The sequence below is a fragment of the Tursiops truncatus genome, chromosome 13, assembly GCF_011762595.2.
Source record: "Tursiops truncatus isolate mTurTru1 chromosome 13, mTurTru1.mat.Y, whole genome shotgun sequence".
Lineage (NCBI taxonomy): Eukaryota > Metazoa > Chordata > Mammalia > Artiodactyla > Delphinidae > Tursiops > Tursiops truncatus.
The window spans coordinates 34,830,870-34,854,867 of NC_047046.1; the positions used below are offsets into that span (position 1 = coordinate 34,830,870).

General features: G+C 35.2%; 1 protein-coding gene and 1 pseudogene across 5 annotated transcripts in view; both read right to left on the bottom strand.

The window, feature by feature from the left end:
* SMCHD1 (structural maintenance of chromosomes flexible hinge domain containing 1) overlaps positions 1-23,998 on the bottom strand; it is a 129,199-nt gene that overhangs the window by 23,743 nt on the left and 81,458 nt on the right. For 3 of the 5 annotated variants that reach the window (XR_012325340.1, XR_012325342.1, XM_019920711.3), the window contains 13 exons: positions 23,311-23,390; positions 22,919-23,076; positions 20,691-20,806; positions 19,575-19,639; positions 14,350-14,437; positions 13,589-13,720; positions 12,541-12,690; positions 5,988-6,114; positions 5,699-5,818; positions 4,634-4,719; positions 3,880-4,002; positions 2,221-2,411; positions 322-431 (listed from right to left, as the gene is read on the bottom strand). Coding sequence is in view for 3 of the 5 variants with exons in the window: in XM_019920711.3 (XP_019776270.1) it covers positions 322-431; positions 2,221-2,411; positions 3,880-4,002; positions 4,634-4,719; positions 5,699-5,818; positions 5,988-6,114; positions 12,541-12,690; positions 13,589-13,720; positions 14,350-14,437; positions 19,575-19,639; positions 20,691-20,806; positions 22,919-23,076; positions 23,311-23,390 (1,546 nt within the window). In the remaining 2 variants the exon portion in view is untranslated. Of the gene's footprint in view, positions 1-321; positions 432-673; positions 776-2,220; positions 2,412-3,879; positions 4,003-4,633; positions 4,720-5,698; positions 5,819-5,987; positions 6,115-10,933; positions 11,837-12,540; positions 12,691-13,588; positions 13,721-14,349; positions 14,438-19,574; positions 19,640-20,690; positions 20,807-22,918; positions 23,077-23,310; positions 23,391-23,998 lie in introns of those variants that run through there. The other 2 variants (XM_073790563.1, XM_073790564.1) reach the window with 2 other exon arrangements.
* Positions 8,768-9,357, bottom strand: LOC117307686 (essential MCU regulator, mitochondrial pseudogene; annotated as a pseudogene).

The following is a 23,998-nucleotide window of genomic DNA, read 5'->3' on the forward strand; positions in this document are numbered from 1 at the left end:
CAAACTTCTGGTGGTGAGCATGCTGTTGTGTACTCAGAAACTGAAATATAATGATTGTGCCCATGAAACTTCTATTTTTAAAAAACTGAGATATTTTAAAAAATCTTAACATATATTACAAAGTTTTATTAGAAATAATGCTAATAACATAAGAATTTTATTCAATATTTTCCTCTAACAGGAAAAATGAGAGAAGTAAATATTAATAAAACTATCACTTATAAACTAAATAAGAACATAATTTTCCATAGTCAGTAATTTATGTATCTGGATCACAAATGTTAACATCTGTATAAAAAAAGCCATCATAATTTCCTTTACCTGTTTCACAATGTTCTACGTTATCTGGAAACGTTAACAAATCTCGGGCAAAGACAGGATCTCCAATGGGTTTAAAATACAATTTTCCATTTCGGTAATGAGGCAGAGGTCTGAATTTTAAAAAAATTTAAACAAAACATGTAACTTTTAATCAAAAAGTATATATATACTATGAAAAACATATGAATATACTGATTATTTTTGTGATCATTTAATCAACTCCCTATGCAAGGTAATACTGCTAAATTATTAACCGTTATGCCTTTAGAAATGAAAACGATATTTACCGTATAAAAATATCTTAGTTTTATCTGTACTGCTATTGTCAATTAGTTTGTAAAATCAATATAAACTAACCTTTGTTTAGTTTGACAAGGAAAGGAGAGAAGCAGCCTCTCAAGCTGGCCCTAAACGAGGATGCCAATGATATGACTGTCTCATGTGGAGAGTGGCCCTAGAATAGACGGGGGGAAGGGGCAAGGCCCAAGACTGAGCATACGAGAGGGAAACAGCCCAGTACTCTGGCCACCTATCCTCTGACACACTGTACAGAATGAGCAACTGAAGTCCAGGGATAACAAGGAGATTCAAGAGATGGAGGCTGACTGCGGTGTCAGGGCTTTCCCCTTCCACATACGGTAGCTTTTCCCAAATCTTGTAGGTAGGAATAGAGGTTGGGGTGGCTTTAAGAGCTAGTTAACTCAATCCCAATAACAGGCACAATACCAGAAAGAGAGAATAACTAGCTTTTAGAGCAAGCATTAGCCTTAAATACCAGATTCATACTTTCCCTAAATCAAGAATTCTTAACTTGGTCCTCAGGGATTATGAAAAAAAAGAGAGAACCTCCTGGAGGTAAAATTACTTTTACAAAAATTATTACCCTTATAAACACAGTCATTATGATTTGATAGGATTTCCCATGTTGTTTAAAAATGGGTGCTGACTGGTAGCAGAGTAGGAGATTTTAGAAGCAGATAGATTTGAGTTCAAATTCCAGCTGTTTCCTGAATATATTTTTAGATTACAAAGTGAAATAAAATGTTAGTTTAATGACACAGTAAGCTCTTAACATTAGTTTCCATTCTCCTTCAAGTCCCCATACCTACCCAACTGTACACCTTGCAAACTTGTTTAGGAATCTGAGAAAATTATTGGTCAACACTCTGTTATACATTTTAAGATTTTTGTTTTGTTACCACCATTTTGTTTTAGTCTTTTAAGGTAGATTTTTAAAAATAGCCAAAAATTAGAGAACATATAAAATATTTTAAATTTTAGATTAAAAATGCCTAATTGGTTTGCACACTTATTTCCTAAAAACATACTTTGAAAAGTAAATGGGAAAACACTTAAAGAAACCAGATTTATATTAAAACAAAGATGTAACCTCCTTAAAAAAAAAAAAAAGGTGTAACATCCTAAGTAGATGGTCTCTTATATTTCAACTTAGCTAATGGCAGTTCCAATAGAGAAACCTTCTCTACCTAAATGATGGCTGCTTATTTTCACACGACATAAATAGGACAAAAGACATGTATCTATACTCTTACTCCAAATAAAGGTGTTCCATATTCTGTTAAGAATAATGACATCTTACCATCCTTCCTGTTGCAAAGGCCAAAAATTCGCTTTGGGTTTGTGTGTTTGTATGTGTCTCTCTCATACATACAAATAACATTTAATTGGCAAATTAAACTTGGCCAGCATATATGATCAAATACACTGCAATACTGATCTTAACGAAGATCATATTTGTGATGAAGACAAAAATAATGCACATACTTTGCGTCACTTCTCTGTTTAAGCATCTTTTAGAGAAATTTTAAAATTCGGTGATTTGATAAAAAATAGAAAAGAAATTTCTGAAAAAAATCATTACTTTCACTTTTTTCTAACCTTTTCCAATCTGGAAGAGTCTTCTTATAAATAGAATCAAGGGGCAACACCTGCTGACGACCTTGGGTTTCATCATAGATACGACGTGCAGCATCAGTGGTCAGGGTGACCACACAGTCCATGTCACTTGCCAGATGCCAAGAAATAACCATTGCGGCTCTATCATCTTCAATTTGTGCCAGGTGCGCAATCTATAACCCATTTTAAAAATCAAGTAAAAAAGTTTTAAATATATATAAATTTGACATTAAATATTTTAAAAGCCCAAGTCTAAAGCAAAAACACTTTTTTTGAAACACTCACATAAATTAACAAAAAAATCTCAAACTGTAAAAGCTTACTGGCTTAAACATATTAAACTGTCTCTTCTGCTATTAAATTTTAAAAAACTGTTCCCCAGATTAAACTACAGTAAGTTTTGCAAGTAACCAAATAAAAATACTTGGAATATTATCAGCTAGGTGATGTACTTTTCCCCCCACATTTAATATCTCTACTATTGGGGTGTGTCAACTGATAAAGTAATCATAAAATACACTTAAACCTAAATACAGTTATATACTATACCCTTCTAAGCAGATCTTTTACTCAGATGACTTTTCAGAAAACAAATCTAAACATCACAGATAAGAATCATTTCTTCTGCTTATATAAACACTGTAGAGCTTAGGATTAACAGTCACTCTCCTATTTACAAATACAGCTGACCCTTGAACAACGTCGTTAGGGCCACTGACCCTCCAAGCAGTCGAAAATCTGCATATAACTTCACAGTCGGTCCTCCATACCCACAGTTTCACATCTGAGGATTCAACCATTAGGCAGTACTGTAGTCGGTATTCAGTTTAAAAAAAAAGCTGTGTATAAGTGGACCCTCACAGTTCAAACCCATGTTGTTTAAGGGTCAACTGTATAGCAAGTCCATCAGTATCCATAGGGGACTGGTTCCAGGAACCCCCTCAGATACTAAAATCTGTGGATACTTAAACCCTTTATATAAAATGTCATAGTATCTGCATATACCATCTTGTACACTTTAAATAATTTCTAGATTACTTATAATACCTAATACAATGTAAACGTTATGTAAATAGTTGCCAACATATGACAAACTCAAGTTTTAGTTTTTGGAACTTTCTGGAATTTTTCCCCAAATAGTTTCCATCTGCAGTTGGTTGTATCTGAGGATGCAGAACCTGTGGATACAGAGGACCCACTGTATTTTAGTCACAAGCTTGCTCAAAGTCCAACAAGGTTGAAATTTTGTGGCAGATTTCTAAACCTCATTTATTGCACTGATATGGTCACATCTACCCTTTATTCTTACCTGATCTGGTAGCAAAAACCTGCCCTAGCAATGAGAACATCACAATGTCTACTCTTGTACAGCAGTCCCCCCTTATCTGTGGTTCCTCTTTCCCCAGTTTCAGTTACCCACAGTCAATGGCAGTCTGAAAATATTAAATGAAAATTTCAGAAATAAACAATTCATAGGTTTTAAACTGCACACCATCTCAGTGGTGTGATGAAATCCCACTCTATCCTGCCTGGGATCCCCAAATATCGATATCGTCATGGCTCCATGATCTAGGATCACCCAAAGCAGATAGAAAACAAGATAATAAAATGTAATGCCTCTTAAAAGGCTTAAACACAAACCTTTCCTAAAACATCTCCACTGCCTTTAGTATAGTTTGGAAGAGTACATGATCTTCTGGGTTTTTTCTTTAGTTCTTCCTGTTCTGACATCTTATTCTTCAAAAGTGCTTCAATGTGTGGCATCTGTAATTTAAAAAGAAAAATTAACTGCAAGGCCAATTACAGTTACTCTTGTACCAGGCAGAGAAAATAGCAGAGAAAAACCAACAATTTAGACAACACGAGAACATAGTTACAACTCAAGAACATAAAAGTTACTAAGCAGCTAGCTATTCCTTTCTTATAAGAACATGATCATAGTAATGTGAAGAGTCAACCTCACTGATTCTTTTTTTTCTTAGTTAAGAAATATATAACGTATAATAGGACTTATGAGTTATACACATAAAGAATGTAAGCTTTAAAAAAATCTATTGTCTTTTGTTACTTTCTCTCATTTTCTTTGCCACCACATATACTGATTATCACTTAGGTCTCTTCAACGCAAGTTCTCAAGTTGGTGTATTATTAATTTAATTTACTGGTGTCATTAGATTAGAAACACAAACTGCAATTTCTTTGAAAAGAGCACTCCGTCATTGTTAGCCCATTTTAATGTCTAGTGAGTGACTAGATTATAATCCACATATGGCTTAGTACCCCAAAACAACAGTGTACATAACATTCCTAATAAAGTATGAATGGTAAAAAAAAAAATTATAGGTTAGAATTTAATTAAAAAGAAAAAACTTTCACATATACTTGGAAACTGTACCTGTTGTGTTGTAGGAATGTCAATATTGTGTGTTTTTAGTTCATTTCGCAACTGGGCCTCTTTTAATTTTGCTTCTTCAACTTGGCCTAAAATTAAAAACAAACAAACAAAAACTATCAATTTGTGATAGCCCCCAAAATATAGTTTTTGAAGAATGTTTTCAATCCCTTGTTTTTTTCCTTTTAATGACTGATGCTAAAATGAAAAATGAAGAGTATTATAGAAATTTTAAATTAAACTAAAATCTAAAATTAAAGTTCATTTCTAATAAGGGAGAAATGAGCTAAGGCAGCTAAGGGAGGTATTATGATATGTTTGTTGCAAACCACAAGTAATCTTGGAAAAGCTATTTAATTCTAATCCACATGACTATACATAATTTATACATAATTGCATAAGGTTATTCTAAGAAACAAATAGGACTTTTTAAAAACAAAATTTCAGTGCTACAAATTGTGTATTATTTCATTACTCTACTTAGTTCCTATTATCCTCTAAATATCCTTGACCTGTGGAAAAATCCGACAAATAGAGCACAACTCAGCAAATGCCTTGTCTTAAACAGTATACAAACATTATTAAAAACTGTAGCAAATGTTCCATGTATTTATTAAAAAATAAATTACATATTTCTCTGCTGTAGATATATTTTTTGCTGCAGATATTTTTAAATTGAACTACACACAGTCGCATGGCTCAAACTAAAACTTAAATTACATATCACTCTTTCAGTGATATTGTCATCCAATGTCTTTTGCCAAATGCTAGAGCTAGATAAAAACCTTATTACTGTTATGTCAAAACCTTTAAATTTCTATAGATTCAGATTTCTAGTAAAAGTTTCAAATTTTTGTAGGTACACAAGATATACACTTATTTAAAATGCAGGAATACTTCATCTTAAGAAGATCGAATGATGAGTAATATAAACCATCACTACCACCTTTCTGCCGTGTCCTGCAGTTTACTTCTAAGTTCAGGAAATTAGACAATGTTTGTGTCTCATGGCCTCAACCTTCTACCTCACTATTCCCCAAAGCATCATTTGAACACAAAATGACTTACACTTCATCTCATCAAGAAGCTGTTTGCTGGCATCAAATAAACTTCTATACATTATAATAGACTTAGATAATTGGTCCTTTTCTTTTGTAAGTGCTGCCATTTGTTGCTGCTTCTTAACATCTAAGAAAAAATATTCAGACAATTTATTTCAATTTTTAAATTGTGACTTTTCCGAAATGTCATAACATGATTAGATAACTAGTAAGCACCATGTTAATGGAGAGCAAAACAAAGTTATATAAAGTACCACAAACATACGAGTTTATCCTCTATTTTCCTAGAAACTTACCATTGTAAAACATAAATGGTAGGATATATGATTCTAATATTCTTGATAAACCTGGTAGCCGAGGCTCAAACACAATAAAATACTCAGTGCTATCCCTTCCAGGACTATTTTCTGCCAGAACTAGACTCTGTATAAAGAAAAAAACAGCAAGGAAAAACGAGATTTAAAAAGGTATTTGTAAATGTATAAATGTTATATATCTCATTGTACTCTGTTTTCAAGTAAGTGGTAAATTTTAAAGGCAAAAGGCAAAATTGACTGACCTGTGAGATTCATTAAGCATTCATTAAAACATCAGCAGCACCATCCAACACATAGAACTCTTTACCTTTTGTTATTGGTTTGAAAGTCAAATTATCTTATCAATAAATAACTTACACAAAAATTATATACAATGGAAAACTATAAGAAAAAGTATCTTTCCAGGCCAGAAATATCAATGGCCACTTATATCCTGACTAGAAATATCTTCCTGATTCCAACCTTTAAGTTCAAGCAGTGTGAAACAGCTGACGGTATGAGTTATAAAAATAATCACAAAGAAATGCACAAAGCCCAATGCTGAGTTTAAGTTACAGCTGTTACCATGAAGTAGACCCACCAGTCCCAGGTGACCAAACAAAAGGTCCTGAAAAGCTCTAAAGATTTGTTTTTTGTCTTTTTTAATGTATTTTCTTCATTAATGAGCACACACACGTGCGCGCGCGCGCACACACACACACACACACACACTTCTGATATACTTTGAGACCATAACATATAACTAGTAAATAATGCAATATAAATATTTATATCCTAAATAACTTTTTCAGTCTTACAAGGAAACAATAGGTACTAGTTGCTTTGTTTTTTTAGACCACAATAAAATTCAGATATAAAATTTTAAAAAATCTAAATTGATAGAACACTGTAAAACAATCCACGAAATAAGAAAATTATAAGTCCATCATTAAACCAATCCCCAATCCCACCACTTAATTTCTGAAAACTGTTTTCAATGTATTTACATGAATATAAACACAAAAATAAAACTGCTTGCACTTTAAAAATAACACACTTTATACCGTAGCAATTTGCTTTCAGCACTCATTTTGATCTATCAATTCAAGTGAATGTTTAAATACCAATTTTTTACATTTATGCATAATATAGATACAATACACTATAATATCCTTTCACTGGGTGATGAACATTTCATTTAAAAATTTTTATCTATTATTTATAATACAGCAAAGAAAGTAGCTTTCAGTACTTCTTGGTGTATTCTCCAGAATAGAGAAATATAATGACTTTTTCCCCCATAAATTTTTGGGGTTTTTTTTGCGGTACGCGGGCCTCTCACTGCCGTGGCCTCTCCCGTTGCAGAGCACAGGCTCCGGACGCGCAGGCTCCGAGGCCATGGCTCACGGGGCCAGCCGCTCTGCAGCATGTGGGATCCTCCCGGACCGGGGCACAAACCCGTGTCCCCTGCATCGGTAGGCGGACTCTCAACCACTGTGCCACCAGGGAAGCCCTCCCCCATAAATTTATCTATCTATCTATATATGGCTGTGTTGGTTCTTCATTGCTGTGTACGGGCTTTCTCTAGTTGAAGTGAGTGGGGACTACTCTTCTTTGCGGTGCGTGGGCTTCTCATCGCGGTGGCTTCTCTTGTTGCAGAGCACGGGCTCTAGGCACGTGGGCTTCAGTAGTTGTGGCACACGTGCTCAGTAGTTGTGGCTCCTGGGGCTCTAGAGTGCAGGCTCAGTAGCTGTGGTGCACGGGCTTAGTTGCTCGGCAGTATGTGGGATCTTCCCAGACCAGGGATCGAACCTGTGTCCCCTGCATTGGCAGGTGGATTCTTAACTACTGAACCACCAGGGAAGTCCCTATAGTGACTTATTAAAAGTTTATTTTAATAGGTAGTATCAAATTTCCCTTCAAAAAGGCTACATCAATTTATCCTCTCACCATCAGTGTATAAGAATATCCAGTTCCCCTGATGTGTCTGGCCAACACTACTTTTTTTTGTTGTTGTTGTTGTTTTTAACATCTTTATTGGAGTATAATTGCTTTACAATGGTGTGTTAGTTTCTGCTGTATAACAAAGTGAATCAACTATACATAAACATATATCCCCATATCTCCTCCCTCTTGCGTTTCCCTCCCACCCTCCCTATCCCACCCCTCTAGGTGGTCACAAAGCACCGAGCTGATCTCCCTGTGCTATGTGGCCGCTTCCCACTGGCTATCTATTTTACGTTTGGTAGTGTATATATGTCCATGCCACTCTCTCACTTTGTCCCAGCTTACCCTTCCCCCTCCCCGTATCCTCAAGTCTATTCTCTAGTAGGTCTGTGTCTTTATTCCCGTCTCCTAGGTTCTTCACGACCATTTTTTTTTTAATTTTTAGAGTCCATATATATGTTAGCATACGGTATTTGGTTTTCTCTTGCCCTTTATTATTTTTTCATCTAAGGAATACAAGTTTTGAAAGAATTCTAAAAAGTGGTATTTCTCAAGGAGTTTTAAACAATCAAAGCTTCTTCTGATTGCGTGGTATAACTAGCCAGTGTTACTCAGCACAAAAGCTGAGCCTTTAGTTAGCCTACGCAGCCGCTGGGCTTTTGTAAATAAGGAAGATTGGTCCCAGGTCCTCATGATTACCTTGTGGATCCATAGGGGCCTGGAGGCCCTGGGTTGTAAATCAAAGACCTATTTGTTCAGCTGATAGAGATAGGACAGCAGGGTGAAGAAACTGCAACTAGAGCCTACTTGTATTGAGAAAGTTCAGCCATCACTCAGTCATACAGAGCTGATGTTTATTATGTTTATTCACAATTTGATTATGCTCAGTGGATAGCACATCTCCAGGAACCTCCCGGAGCCTGGGGATCTGAGCTATGGTCACAGACCATGCAGGACGCTTCACTGGGGTTGGGAGGCTGAGGGCTTTCCCTGGGCCCATCTGCTGATAGGGAAGGAGGAGAGGCTGCGAGCATCACCATTTCTTAAGTTAGGGCTTTCTCCTTTCTATACTTCTCCACGCCCTATTAGTCGTCATCATCATCATCCTCTGGAACAAAAATATCATGCTCCTCAACTAGAGCAGCAAAGTTCTTGCTAATTAGCGTCCCGACATAGAGAAAGGGGATCACAATGGAGAACACACGGAGAGGGCCGAAGGACATTTTCACCGGTTTGGGCAAAATGGCGCCGCTGCGAGTAACGATGACTGACCTCGATGGTACCAGACTCCGAATTAGCCGCCCCGTCCGGCGGAGACATCGCCACCTTTCCCCGGACTCAGCCCGCTCCGGAAAGCCCCAGATCCGACATGTGCCAACGCCAGCCAGCGACCCGCTCCGGACGCCATCTCCCAGCTCCTCCCCTCGTCTGGGCACCTGCACCCCACCACCCGGCCCCCTGCCGCCCTCGGGAAGCCAACACTGACTATTAATCAAGTACTTCTTTCTTCTAAAATGATGTATTAAAAACAACCAGTCATCATTGTTTTAACTAGCATTTCCCTGATTAGTACTGAGGTCATGCTTCCTGTTTATTAGTCATTTATACCTTCTCGTCCATTAACTACCTGCTTCTGTTCTTTGGTCATTTATTTTTCTACTAGATTGTCTTTTTTCTCATTGATTTGCAGGAAGTTCTTTAGCATGTTTTAAAAATATGTTCAATATACTGTACTAATATATTGTTATACCAATATATTAATATTATTAATCCTCTATTTATATATATAAATATAAAATCTTTTCCTTTATGTCCTGTTTAAGGAGGCCCTTCCTATCTCAAAGTTTTATAGTTTGTAATCTGTGATGTACAGTTTACCAAGATACATGGAATAACAGAACTGAAGAGAACGGAGGAGTCCAAAACTGCATCCATACACAAATGGCAATTTGGAATATGAGAAAAGGATAAATATATAGCAGAATAAAACTCAGACACCTCTTTCAGAAATTCCCAGATCAAGTAGGCAAATAATATAAAGAATTTGAATAACACAATTAACAAACTTGAATAATTATAAATTTAGATTAAAACTTTAAAGAAAGCAGTACAAGTTCTTTTTAAGCAAACAGGAAACATTTACAAATGATTGTGTTTTATACCAGTGTTTCCCAAACATCCCTAATGATAAGAATCACCTGCAGAAACCAGATTCCTCAGCCCTGCCCCAGGCCTACTTAATTAATATATGGGTCAGGAGCCAAGTAGGACCTGAGAGATTTCTGCTTATTCAGTGTGATATTAGGAACCTCTAGTGGAAATTCATATGCATGACATGAAGCTGAGATTCCATATGCAGCTGTGGGGCAAGCCTCAGCAATGTGTACAGCAGGGTAAGTAATTTCAAATGCCCGTGGCGGGGCCAAGGAAATAGGACAGAGGTAACCAGGATATAGGTAGTGGGCTACGTGTGTTCTTCCAATACAAACCGACTCTGCATACTCAACATGTCTTCCCCACCCTTCTTTGTTTTTCAACCTCTGGTTTTCATTACCTAATTTTTGTTAGGGTACAAGAAAATTTCACTTTACCATCCACTATAAAAATAAGAGAACAAGTGTAAATATAAGTAGCAACTGACACTTGCTCTCAATGTCAAGAGATGAAAAGAAGTATCATGGATGCAGCTGACTGGAAAATCCTGCTGCTTTAAGAGATCTTGGCCTCATACTGCCAAGTCTTTAGAATTCTCCGAATAAATCAGGAATGCAAATCTCTTTGTGAAAACTCCAGAATTTTTAAAATGTTGAGAACTAATTAAAATGGAAATGCTGTAATGTTCGGTGACTGCCAGACCAACCAACAAGTTGAACTTTAGACCAGGTACAAGCTGGCAGTCTCCCCTACTGTAAGCCTAATATTGCTAAAACAATGTGATTTTAGCCCTGGATTAGATAAAAAGATGAACACCACCACCAACAAAAAAAATACAGAAAAGGTGAAATTTCATATTTAATGGTACAGGAAGAATTATTCAATAAACGATACCCAAAAATTTAGTTAATAAATTTAAAAAAAAGATAAAAATAAAATCAAGACCAATAAAAAAATTAAAGGCCTAAGAATACAAGAGCTATCACTGTGAATACAACCCTTCCTCCTGCCCTAATATAAACAAAGTTAAAATCTAAAAGACAAACTCAGGAAAAAGCTACTTATACACAAAAGAGCATTAACATCTTTAATATAAAATTAAGAAGAAAATGATGAATCTCCCAGAAGAAAAAGAGTTAAGGGATATAAAGCAATTATACTCCAATAAAAATGTTAAAAAAAAAAAGTTAAGGGACAATCCTACAAAGGTCAAAACCATGAAAAATGTTCAAACCTTCCTAGTAACAAAGAAAATACTTAACAATAGGAAGAGTGGTTGAATTTTAAAAACCATTCTATTCAGGATTGGTAATATGAGAATGTACACGTATTTCTGGTGGGAATATAAACTGAAAGGCAATTGGCAATAACTACCAAAAGGCTAAAAATGTACACTCCCTATCTCCAATTCTATTTCTAGCAATTTCTTAAGGAAACAGATTTGTGCAAAGGATATACATAGAAGAAAGCTGATGGAAGCACTGTTGATAAAACTTTGCAAAGAAACTAAATTTTCACTTAGGATTGATCAAATAAATTATGATCATCAATACAATGATGTAGGTTTATACTTGCTGGTAAAGAAATGTATCAAGGATGTGTTAAATGAGAAAAGATTTTCGGGTTTCCCTGGTGGCGCAGTGGTTGAGAGTCCGCCTGCCGATGCACGGGACACGGGTTCGTGCCCCGGTCCGGGAGGATCCCACATGCTGCGGAGCGGCTGGGCCCGTGAGCCACGGCCGCTGAGCCTGCACTCCGCAACAGGAGAGGCCACAACAGTGAGAGGCCCATGTACCGAAAAAAAAAAAAATAAAAAAATAAGATTTTCATGAAAGCAGAGTTCTATTATATTAATGAAATTTTATACCCTCCTCCATGTCTATATAAATCATACTCACAGAACACATCCATGCAGTGTCAGTGTATACACAGAAAAGTGTGGAAGGTTATACACTGAATTGCTAATCATCAATATCTCTGAAGGGTGATGATATAGTGATTATTTTTGATGTTCTTGCACTGTGTATTTTTTATAGAAGTAAAACTATTTCCATTTTGGAAAAAAAAATGAATAACAAAGGTTAGCTGGTTTTACTAAACTTTCCTAGATATATGTACATTTTACCTGGGCTATGTTTGATTCTATTTCTAGCCACAGAATGGTAGCTTTTCAATGAAACATGAATATCAAATTGTCACTGAAGTTAAAATCACTCCAGTTACAGAAAACAGTCATCCACAGGGGAAAAGAGGGTCTTTCTAATAGTAACAATGATCATGGGTTCACTGTGTAATAGCTTAGAGCAAAAATCTCAAAATATTTTAGCTGACTTTCCAATTTAATGCTATAATTAGAACATCTTCATAGCTATACAAAAGAACAGGTATTGTAATACTGTGGTTTAAAATATTAAATATGGAAACCTTATCTACCGGAAGACAAAAATATTACCGTGATTTCAGCTGAACCTTTCACAAAGGGAAATTCAAGTGTTCTAACTTTCCCAATAAAGAGTGGGGTGTCATCTTCCTCATTAGAGCCTTTGATGGTAGCCATTACAGTGCCAACCAAATCAATTCCAGTATGATTGTTGTAGTCATCCTTAAAGCAAGTAACAAAAAGTAACTAATTAGAAGAAGTAGAAAAAGATTAAACCCAGAGAAGGGCATGGGCAAATCAGAAATATGACCTATTTATAAAGCCCCAAATATTAAATCATTCTGATCCTTCTTACTCCAAACACAAAATTCAGTTCTCAGAGTAAGTGCTCCACAGGCAGGAAATAATCCCAGAAACCATAAAAGAACCATCTAATACAATAGCTTCCATCTAATACAGTGGCTCAACTCTATTAAAAGGACTCCCATTTAAAAATTAGCTATGTACTATACCTTCAGCATCTATATGTGATCTAGGGAAGACCAGTTTAAGAACGACTCATGTGTCTAAAACAAGAAAATACACTGAAGGAGTTAAGTACTCTATCAGGCAAACTTTTCATAAAAATGAAGGGCCACTAGTGTGTCTTACATGTTTTTGTTAATATTCTTAGCAGCACTATTGCTGCTTACCCTCTGGGTAACTGGAAGCTTTGAGGAGCTCATTATGATCAGCCATGAGAGCAGATCTCTTCAAAATAAATACTTTAACTACTTCCTGCCCCTCAGTGAAACGGACACTGAAGAATCAACTTACTTCACACATTCATAACGCATACATAAAATAGTGGATTAAAGATATATTAGGAAAGGTAGGCAGATTTCTGCATTTTTTAGTAATTTCTACTTAGTATATCTGGATTTTATGTATAATGTTAAACATTCTCTATTTGTATTCAAGTATAAAGATATTGATAAGTATTTCATTCATCTGCACAAAGTTTTCCTATAAACTTAAACTGAATAATCCAGATATGATTCTATAATAACTATCTTGCACCCTAGAACTAGGAATAATTTTTCTTGTTACCCTTTGTAATTTGGAAGTAAATAAACATTACCGTGATACGAAGATATAAATCTTTGACCAAGGTCCTACTGGCAACTGAACGAACATTTGAAACAGCTGGTGTAGCTGGCTGAATTTCAGGAACTAACTTCACAGGTTGATTAGGTAGAACATCCACTATAATCTAACAAAAGAAGCATTCTGATTAACAATACATTAATGGCTTAGTATTAAAGATGAAGAGAAGAAATAGAGAGCATATACTAAATGAAATATTACCTTCTAAAATGTATTTCCATTAAATTCTTAAAACTAATCAACTTGTAAAAATTGAGGATAAAAGGAATATCAGGTTAATTTTTGGATGTTTACCATCTAAAAACAAATTTAGAAACACTTAAAAATATATGTAATTTAAAAAAATTTAGTGCAGTAACAATAATGAAGATAATGTATGTTAAACTACCTTAAACTTCATTATCTAGAATCCTAGTACCTGAAATGTTATTAACTGAAACATTTTCATGTACAATTGATAGGAGTAACCTTACCATGATATAGATTAAAATGTTTACTAACTGAGTCCTCGATATAAAGAGGGATGGAAAAGTAACTTCTGCATCCGGTCAAATTTAATCAATGTAATTTAAGTATGTACTATGCTAAAATTCCTGAAGATGGCATTATTTATACCTTTCAACCAATAATTAACCCACTTGTAAACAAAACAACACACTCCTCAACCAAGCAAGAAAGTTAGCTTTAGTGAAGCTAACTAAAGCTAACTGCCATGCATAAAAAGAATAAACAAACCTGCTCACTGTTAAGGATATTTGCTTTATCCATCATAAAACCAAACTGGATACAATATGTCCCCACTTTGTTAGGAATTGCTTTATCCCTAAGTTAAAAAGAAAGAGACAAGATCACTGAAACCTTTTAAATAAAAGGGGAAGAAATTCAAAACATTAACATTTCTTTTCCTTCCACAAAAAGTAAATGAGTAAGAGGAGAGTTACTATTACTACATTCACCTTCATTCACCAAATATTTCCTGCAATATCAGGCTTAATTCCAGATCCCTCTTACCTGGACATTCCATCACAAAACATCTAGAACACAAACTCTGGGTGTGGCAAAAAATGAAAGAATAGGAATACAAAGTTGACAAAGTAAACACAAAAAGTGCTGAATTATATATCAACTGAATTTTGCTTCATTTCTACTCAGTTTTATATTGTGAATTTCCTACTCAGTTTTATATTGTGAATTTATAGATTATCCAGCTGATCTTTTTTTTTTTTTTTTTTTTTGTGGTACATGGGCCTCTCGCTCTTGTGGCCTCTCTTGCCGCGGAGCACAGGCTCCAGACGCGCAGGCCCAGCAGCCATGGCTCACAGGCCCAGTTGCTCCGCGGCACGTGGGATCCTCCCGGACCGGGGCACAAACCTGTGTCCCCTGCACCGGCAGGCGGACTCTCAACCACTATGCCACCAGGGAAGCCCCCAGCTGATCTTTTTATGTTGCTTTGTTTTCCATTTATATATTCTAAATATATAACTATATATATATAGAGAATATATTTATTGTGATTTAATTATCAATAAAGAACTCAGTACCCAGTAAGAGGTAGACTTACTAGACTATTTTGGTCACAAACACAATGAATATATAAACGACAGTCTACGGTGTACCTTGTCTGATACGTGCAATATGGTTCATGACCTCTAAGTTGGCTCTGCCATGTCATTCATATTCTCAAAATATTGGCATAATGTAGTAAACAAAGGCTGTGAACACACATCTGAATTGAAATTCTGCACTATAACATACACACAACCTTGGAGAAAATTATGTAACCTTTCTCTAGGTTGTGTTTTTCTCTGAGGATAATTCCTAATAGAGTTCCAGTAAGAATGAAACAAGACTTCTGCTCCCAAACGGCAGACCAACACTTCTGGATGAAGGTAACCATATTAAAAAAGACATCTGCTTGAAAATGTTTAAGAGATAATAAGCAAAAGTGAAAAAAATGACTCAGCAGGATACAAGAGAGCACGGAGACCCTGGGAAGTCAGTTTCATATTTAAGGTTGCTTGACTCCTGGGAGAATATCCTAGGAGTAGAGGTGGACCTAAAGCAGACAGGCTCCCAAGGGAAAAGCAACTGAGCTTAGAATTATCTCAATCTCTGAAAATGGACCAAAATGATAATAGACCTCTAGTGTCTATCCCAGACAACAGACAGAAGCAAATGTAAACTCCATCTAGAGAAAGAGAACATCTTAGACTTCAAATTATTTCTATAAATATGCATAAATAAAAAGTATGGTAAAATAAAATAAATAGATACATGAAGAGGCAAGAGAATCAGAATGAAAGCCAACAGAAACAAGAGACAATCAAAACAGACCAAAACAAACTCCAGACAGATTTCAATAAACTCTGATTACTGCTCAAGGTAATAAAAGACAAGACTGAAAATTCCAACAGAGAACTGGACCTTTAAAAAAAAAACTAAAAATACCAAACAGAAATTGATAATTCAAAGATGAATTTAACAGCAATTAGATACCACTGAACAGAGAGAGATTAGTTAATTGAAGGTAGCTGAGAAGAAAGTATCTAGAATGAAGAAAGACAAAAATATGGCAAATAGAGAAAAGAGGGTGAGAGAGAATACTGTAAGGACTAAGTGCATGTAAATAAGAATGTAAGGAGAAGAGGGAAAGAATGAGGCAGAAGCAGTATTTGATGAAATAATGGCCGACAATTTAAAAAAACTGAACAAAGACCACAAAATCAAAGCCTATGAAAACCAAACAGGATAACTTTCAAAAAATCCAAACATAGGCACATCACAGTAAAACTGCTGAAAACAAAATTCAAAGCAACCAAAAAGGAGGGTAAATGATAACTTTTCAAAAACAGTTAAGACTGATCGTTAACTTCTAAATAGAAATGATGGGACAGTGAAGGATGGCTTGAAAGTACTGCAAGAAAGAAACGGCCAACCTAGAAAATCATGTCCAGAAAAATCGTTTTCAAGCATGAAGATGGAATATATTTTTAGGTAAAAATTAGATAATTTGTCACCAGCAGCTGTGCACTCGAAAATATTAAAGGAACTTCCTCAGATGAAAAATGATCCCAGATGGAAGCCCTGAGTTGAAGATTAACAGAAAGGATAAATGAATTAAAGTCTAAATGAACACTGACTATATAAAATAATAATGCCATGAAAGATTTAATATACACAACAACAAAGGCATGTTAAGTTGGGAGAGAGAAAATGGAACTTAAGTGTTCTATGATTCATGCACTGACCAAAAAGAGGGTACAAAATGTAAATTGCCATTTAGACACTGATATGTCAACTATGCATGTTGTAATCCCTAGATTAATTAATTTAAAAAATAAACAGAATCACTTAGAAAATTGTAAAAAATTGCATAACTACCAAGTTAATGAGGAAAAGAAAATGAAAATAAAAACAATAAATTTTTTTTTTAAAAAGAAAGGAACAAAGAATAGTTGGATCAATAAAAAACAGTAAGATATAGACTCAAAAAGCAAGCATTGGATTGTTCTCAATGGTGAAAAACTGAAACCATTTCCAATAAGATCAGGAAGAAGACAAGGTTGCCCACTCTCACCACTATTATTCAACATAGTTTAGGAAGTTTTAGCCACAGCAATCAGAGAAGAAAAAGAAATAAAAGGAATCCATATCGGAAAAGAAGAAGTAAAACTGTCACTATTTGCAGATGACATGATACTATACATAGAGAATCCTAAAGATGCTACCAGAGAACTACTAGAGCTAATCAATGAAGTTGGTAAAGTATCAGGATACAAAATTAATGCACAGAAATCTCTTGCATTCCTACACACTAATGATGAAAAATCTGAAAGAGAAATTAAGGAAATGATCTAGCTTAAGGAACTAAAAAGGGTTGTTTATAGATGTTGATTTCAATGTTATTTATAATAATGAAAATGGAAATAATCTAATTAGCCCAAAATATGTGAATAGGTAAGTAAATTATGCTGTATTTTCAAAATAAAATAATCTATTAAAAAAAAAAAAAAGCAAGCATTGGACTTCCCTGGTGGTGTAGTGGTTAAGAATCCGCCTGCCAATGCAGGGGACACGGGTTCGATCCTTGGTCCGGGAAGATCCCACGTGCCACGGAGCAACTAAGCCTGTGTGCCACAACTACTGAGCCTGTGCTCTAGAGCCCATAAGCCACAACTACTGAGCCCGTGTGCCACAACTACTGAAGCCCACAGGCCTAGAGCCCATACTCCACAAGAGAAGCCACCGTGATGAAAAGCCCACGCCCCGTGACGAAGAGTAGCCCCTGCAAGCCGCAACTAGAGAAAGCCTGCACACGGCAACGAAGACCCCCAAAAATAAATTAACTAATTTTAAAAAAGGCAAGCATTTTTGAAATACGTAATAGCTAAACTTTTTAATTAAAAATTATCATTATTATTATTTTTTGGCCTCATTGCGTCTTTGTTGCTGCACGCAGGCTTTATCAATAGAGAGAAAACTTAAAAGGAAACCAAAAACAAATTCTGCAGCTGAAAAGTACAGTAACTGAAGTGAAAATTTCACTACAGGTATTCAAAGGCAGATTTGAGAAGGTAGAAGAATTAGCAAACTTGAAGATAAGACAGTGGAAATGAGAGTCTGAGGAACAGAAAGAAAAATGATTGAAGGAAAGTGAACAGAGCCTAAGGGTCCTGAGATGCTATCAAGTGGACCAACATACACATTGTGGGAGTTCAAGGAGAAAAGAGGGAAAAGGGGGCAGAGACCATGTTTGAAGAATGGCTGGAAACTTCCCTAGTTTGGTGAAAGACATGAATATAAGTATCCAAGATGCTCAAGGAATTCCAAGTAAGATAAACTCAGAGACCCACACCAAGACACATTATTACAAACTTTCAAAGGACAAAGAAAAAGAGAATATTAAGAGCAGCGAGAGAAGAGCAAATCATTACATACAAGGGATCCTCAATAAGATGATGGGATTTCTCATCAGTAAGTTTGGAAGCCAGAGGCAGTGGGCCAATGTTTTCAAAGTGCTAAAAGAAAGAAACTGTCAACCAAGAATCCTACATCCAGCAACTGTTCCTCAAAAGTGAGGGAGAAATTAAGACATTCTCAGATAGGAATTCCCTGCAGTCCAGTGGTTAGGACTCTGCACCTCCACTGCAGGGGGCACGGGTTCAATCCCTGGTCAGGGAGCTAATAAGATCCTGCATGCCACACAGTGCAGCGACATTCTCAGATAAACAAAAGCTAAGGAAGTTCATTACCACTACACCTGGCCCGGAAGAAATGTTCATGGGAGTCCTACAAGGTAAAATGAAAGAACAATAGACAGTAACTTGAAGCCACATGGAAAAATAAATACCTCAACAAAGGTAAATACACAGGTAATTGTAAATGCTGGTACTATTGTAACAATGATTTATATCTATACTTGTACCTTTTGCTTTCTATATGGCTTAATAAACTATACACTTAAAGAAATAAAACAAAGCAATTATTAGTCTAAAAGGAAAGAAACATTTTTAATAAATAAAAGAAACCTTAGACACCATCTCTCCAAAACCATTTTCAGATTTCAAAGTACAGGTCCAGACTAAAGAAGCAACACTCAAAGTCACATAGTTAAACAATAAAAACCTAGTTCAGCTTTTTTACTTCATAAGATCTTAAGTTTAGAATTACAGAAATGTCCTATATAATAAAATATAAAGTGCTCTGACAACAGAATTCTTCTGATGTTTTTGATAGTTTTGAAAACAAATATATCTATCACAACAATCTTTCCCCAAACCGTTTCACAAAGTTTGCAAACAAAATATTTTCTCAAAAAACTTCCTGACCAAAAATTAAGAAAATAACATTTTCTATTCAATCATAAATTATTTCTCCCTAGCTGAGCAGGCAAATGTTGCCAAGGCTGATTAACTTCATAACAAAATATGCATTAAAATATGAAACAATTTGAGAAATACCTGAAGTAGAAGCAGCCATCTTCCTTGTCATTATCCTTTATTTTATTACAACTAAATATTTCTGCCTAGAAGGAAAAGTAGGGAAGAAGGGGGAGAGGGAGAAATCACAAACATTAAACACAGTGTATTTACGATAAAAATTTCTTTTTCCTTTCACCAAGTGTGAACCCAGATCACATCTGGATTGATAAATACACACAAACACACCCCTACATGTATATATCTTTACCATGCATGTATGACACAAAAGTGAGATTAGTCACAATGGAAAGATATACCATTAATCATTAAAGGGCACAAAACAGATCTTAAAGGCGGTGACATAATTTTAAGGTAATAGCAGCTTGATGGGACTGATGGTATAAATTAAGGAAGCTAGTTTCCTAAACAGATGACTAAACTGAACCATAAATCCTCAAAGATGTCATTAAATCAGGACCCCTGATATGGCTTGGTTTAGTTTCCAATTTGAGATTTATTTTAGATTGGCACTGTCTGGTATGGTAGCCAATAACTACATGTGACTACTGAGCACTTGAAATGTGACTGGTCCAAACTGAGGTGTTGTAAGCATAAAATACAAACCAAATTTCAAAGATTTGGAAAGATACAAGAATGTAAAATATCATAATTAAATTTTAAAATATTGAGTTCATGGTGAAATGGTAACTTTTTGTATATTAGTTTAAAACTATATTAAACTTAATTTTACTTACTTCTTTTTATTTTTTAATGTGGCTACTAGCAGAATTCAGAATATGAGTATCACGTGTGGCTGGTATTATATTTCTATTGGACTGTATGGCTTTGGACTCTCAAACTGTTCTCTCCACTCTACCCCCTTCTTTAATTTACTCTGTAGTCTATCAATCACATCTCCTTCTCTCACTTTCTGTACTATCTCTCAGTGATATTTAGTTTTTTGCCTGTGCTACTGTTCTTTAGACTTAATTCTGAAACATACTCTGATGCATCTTTTAAAAATCCTAAGTGATGGAATGGGTTACTTTCTAGTTCTCCAGGATATACACACTGCATTTTTATATTAAATTACATTTAATTTTATGTTAAATGTAAGAGCTACTTTTAATTTCTAAAATGCTTTCTATGACTCACATTTGCTGGTGGTCGGTTCCCACTGTTTGACAGTTTCCACATTTTCATGGAAATACGTGCTGGATTAATATTTTTAATGATACTGTCATCTTCAGAAATAACAGTAATCATAAAATCTGTAATGATGAACATTAAAAAATTATTTTCTTTCTAGTTCAATTAGTGGATTTGGCTAAATAACTGTATGTCTTAAAGCATACATCTTGTTTAAGTGTTAATAATAAAATTCTAATGAAGAAATAAAACTATTCTTTAATTAGTCTTCCCCAACAATTTGTCTACAGAACTTAATCATAACAGGTAACTCTCCAGTGCTAAATCTCCCACAGAAATCTAATAAATACATCTTTGCTATTAGTAATCCTTTGTCTTATTTTCACAGTCTGCCAAGCAAGACCAAAAAGGTTAGACTGTGTTATTTGTAGCACAAGGAACTATATTCAATATCCTGTGATACTACTGGGCATATACCCTGAGAAAACCATAATTCAAAAAGAGACAGGTACCACAATGTTCATTGCAGCAGTATTTACAATAGCCAGGACATGCAAGCAACCCAAGTGTCCATCAACAGATGAACGGATAAAGAAGATGTGGCACATATATACAATGGAATATTACTCAGCCATAAAAAGAAACGGAATTGAGTTATTTGTAGTGAGGTAGATGGACCTAGAGTCTGTCATACAGAGTGAAGTAAGTCAGAAAAACAAATACTATATGCTAACACATATGTATGAAATCTAAAAAAAAGAAAAAAAATGGTTCTGATGAACCTAGGGGCAGGACAGGCATAAAGACGCAGACACAGAGAATGAACTTGAGGACACGGGGAGGGGGAAGGGTAAGCTGGGATGAAGTGAGAGAGTAGCACTGACATATATACACTACCAAGTGTAAAACAGATAGCTAGTGGGAAGCAGCTGCATAGCACAGGGAGGTCAGCTCTGTGCTTTGTGACCACCTAGAGGGGTGGGATAGGGAGAGTGGGAGGGAGGCACAAGAGGGAGGGGATATGGGGATATATGTATACGTATAGCTGATTCACTTTGTTATACAGCAGAAACTAACACAACATTGTAAAGCAATTATACTCCAATAAAGACATTAAAAAAATACATCCTGTGATAAAGCATCATGGAAAAGAACATGAAAAAGAATGTATTTATATGTATAACTGAGTCACTCTGCTGTACAGCAGTAATTATCACAACATTGTAATTCAACTATACTTCAATAAAAATTTTTTTAAAAAAAAGGTTAGACTACAGATACTCAGCAATCTAGAACGGGCCAAACAGTTACAAATCTATATGCTTTATGTAGTCTGAGAATACAATGTTTACTTTCTTTTATGATTTTCAATAGCATACAGTAGCTAAACTATTATTACTTGTAATAGTCCCTTATATTTATCACCTGGAATATTCTCTTGTCACCTATTACAGTTTTTAATCACAGGAAATAGGTCTTATCTCCCCTAACAGATTTCAAAGGCTATAATTATTTAAAATTATTGTTAATATTTCAATCTAAATATTTCTGGTCTGCTTCTTTCACTGCTTGTAACTATGAACAGGAATTCATCCTCTCAAGAAAACCAAAGTCTTCAAGAAAATTACCTATACAAAGCAAATACAATTTCCTATTGACTCGGCTCCTGCCATATTACACTGAAATCATTTGCTTACTTGACTGTCTCCTACATTAGACTGAACTCATTGAAAACTGTCTTGTTCATTACTGGAATTAGGAGTCTAGCATAGTGGATGGACATAGCAGGTGTTCAGTAAATGTTTGTTGTTCTGAAATATCTTTAATCATAAATTATGATGTGATGCATTTCCATCCAAATTAAGTTGAACAGCCCTGGTTCTGTCTGGTTTAACAGTGCAACATATTTAGTAGAACACACCCCCCCAGTTTTGCCATTTAGCAGTTCATACTTCTTTTGCAGAATCTCACAATTCAGCAAATGAACAAACACAAACTGGTTATCTTAAGCTATCAGTTTATATATGAACTTTTAGTTCATTCTTGACCACTAAAGGAATGTAGGATATAGGGGAGAGGGAAGACATAGCTAAGTCAAATGTACTTTCTTATTTGAAAAGCCACAACATGCTTGCTTTTTTATCATGCTGAACACCCAGGATAAATAATTTATTCCATTAATGTAAGAGGCAAATTAATACTACAAATTTATTTTAAAACTGTGAATTACTCACCAGTGAAAATACCCCCTGCTAAAAAGGAAGCATCTTTGTCATATTTAACATTGAGACGAACGGGTTTTTCAGGGTCTGGAAGAATCATTAACTTAATTATAGGTCCTTCTATGGTATTCTTGTTATAAATGGCTTTAACCTGCATAATATGTTCTCCTCTAAAAAGAAAAAAGGGGAAGGGGGGAAGGGGGTTCAAACTTCATTAGTTATAACTAAAAATTCTGAGACAATTTATACAAAGTTTAACTCATTTAGGAAACCTCTCTACTCCTGTTCCATTCCAACTCCTGACTATCACTAAATAGAAGGCTAGTTACTACTCTTAACTTAATCAAGTAATAACAAAAATCAATCTCTATAATACCAATAACTATCAAACTTTCAGTTCTTACCTAGGGGCATAAACACTGAACACTCCCAAATTAGCCCTGCCCCTTTCATCGGTTTTATGCTGTTGGTTTGAAGGAGTGAGCTAAAAACAAAACAAAACGGTTAATTAGAAAATTCTAGGCATCAAATTCTTTTCCTCTATTACTATTTAAAAAGCTACATTTGCACACAGTCTAAAATCTAAAATTGTCTAATTTGAACTAGTTGAAATGATATAATACGTAATCACATAATCCAAAGGATAATAATCACTCACACTCAATTAAACTAGAATTTTGTGTATTTCAATTATTAAGTTGCAGAATTCAATGTTCAGTTTCAATAACGCTGATATATCAAGTGAAGTTTGGTCACACAAACACTGAAGGTATATTCCAAAACTGGGGGGCTGTGAGAGTCGGCGCAGGAAAAATAAACATAAATACACGTACATAATTTCAAGTCAAGGCATAATACCATGTCCATCGTTAGTTACTTCATCTTTCTCTTAATATTTACTCAGATGTGCTTCTTAAATCTTTGTTGCAATACTACTTTTGCATTGATAACCAAGCTTTTACTTTTAAGTGATTAAGAATCAGTGGCCACATTTCCTAATCATTGGTTAGAAGAGTCTTTCAGTCTTTTGCAGATGCTTCTCCAAAAAACTAAGATCATACTCTTATTACCAGTAGGAAATAATCACTATTT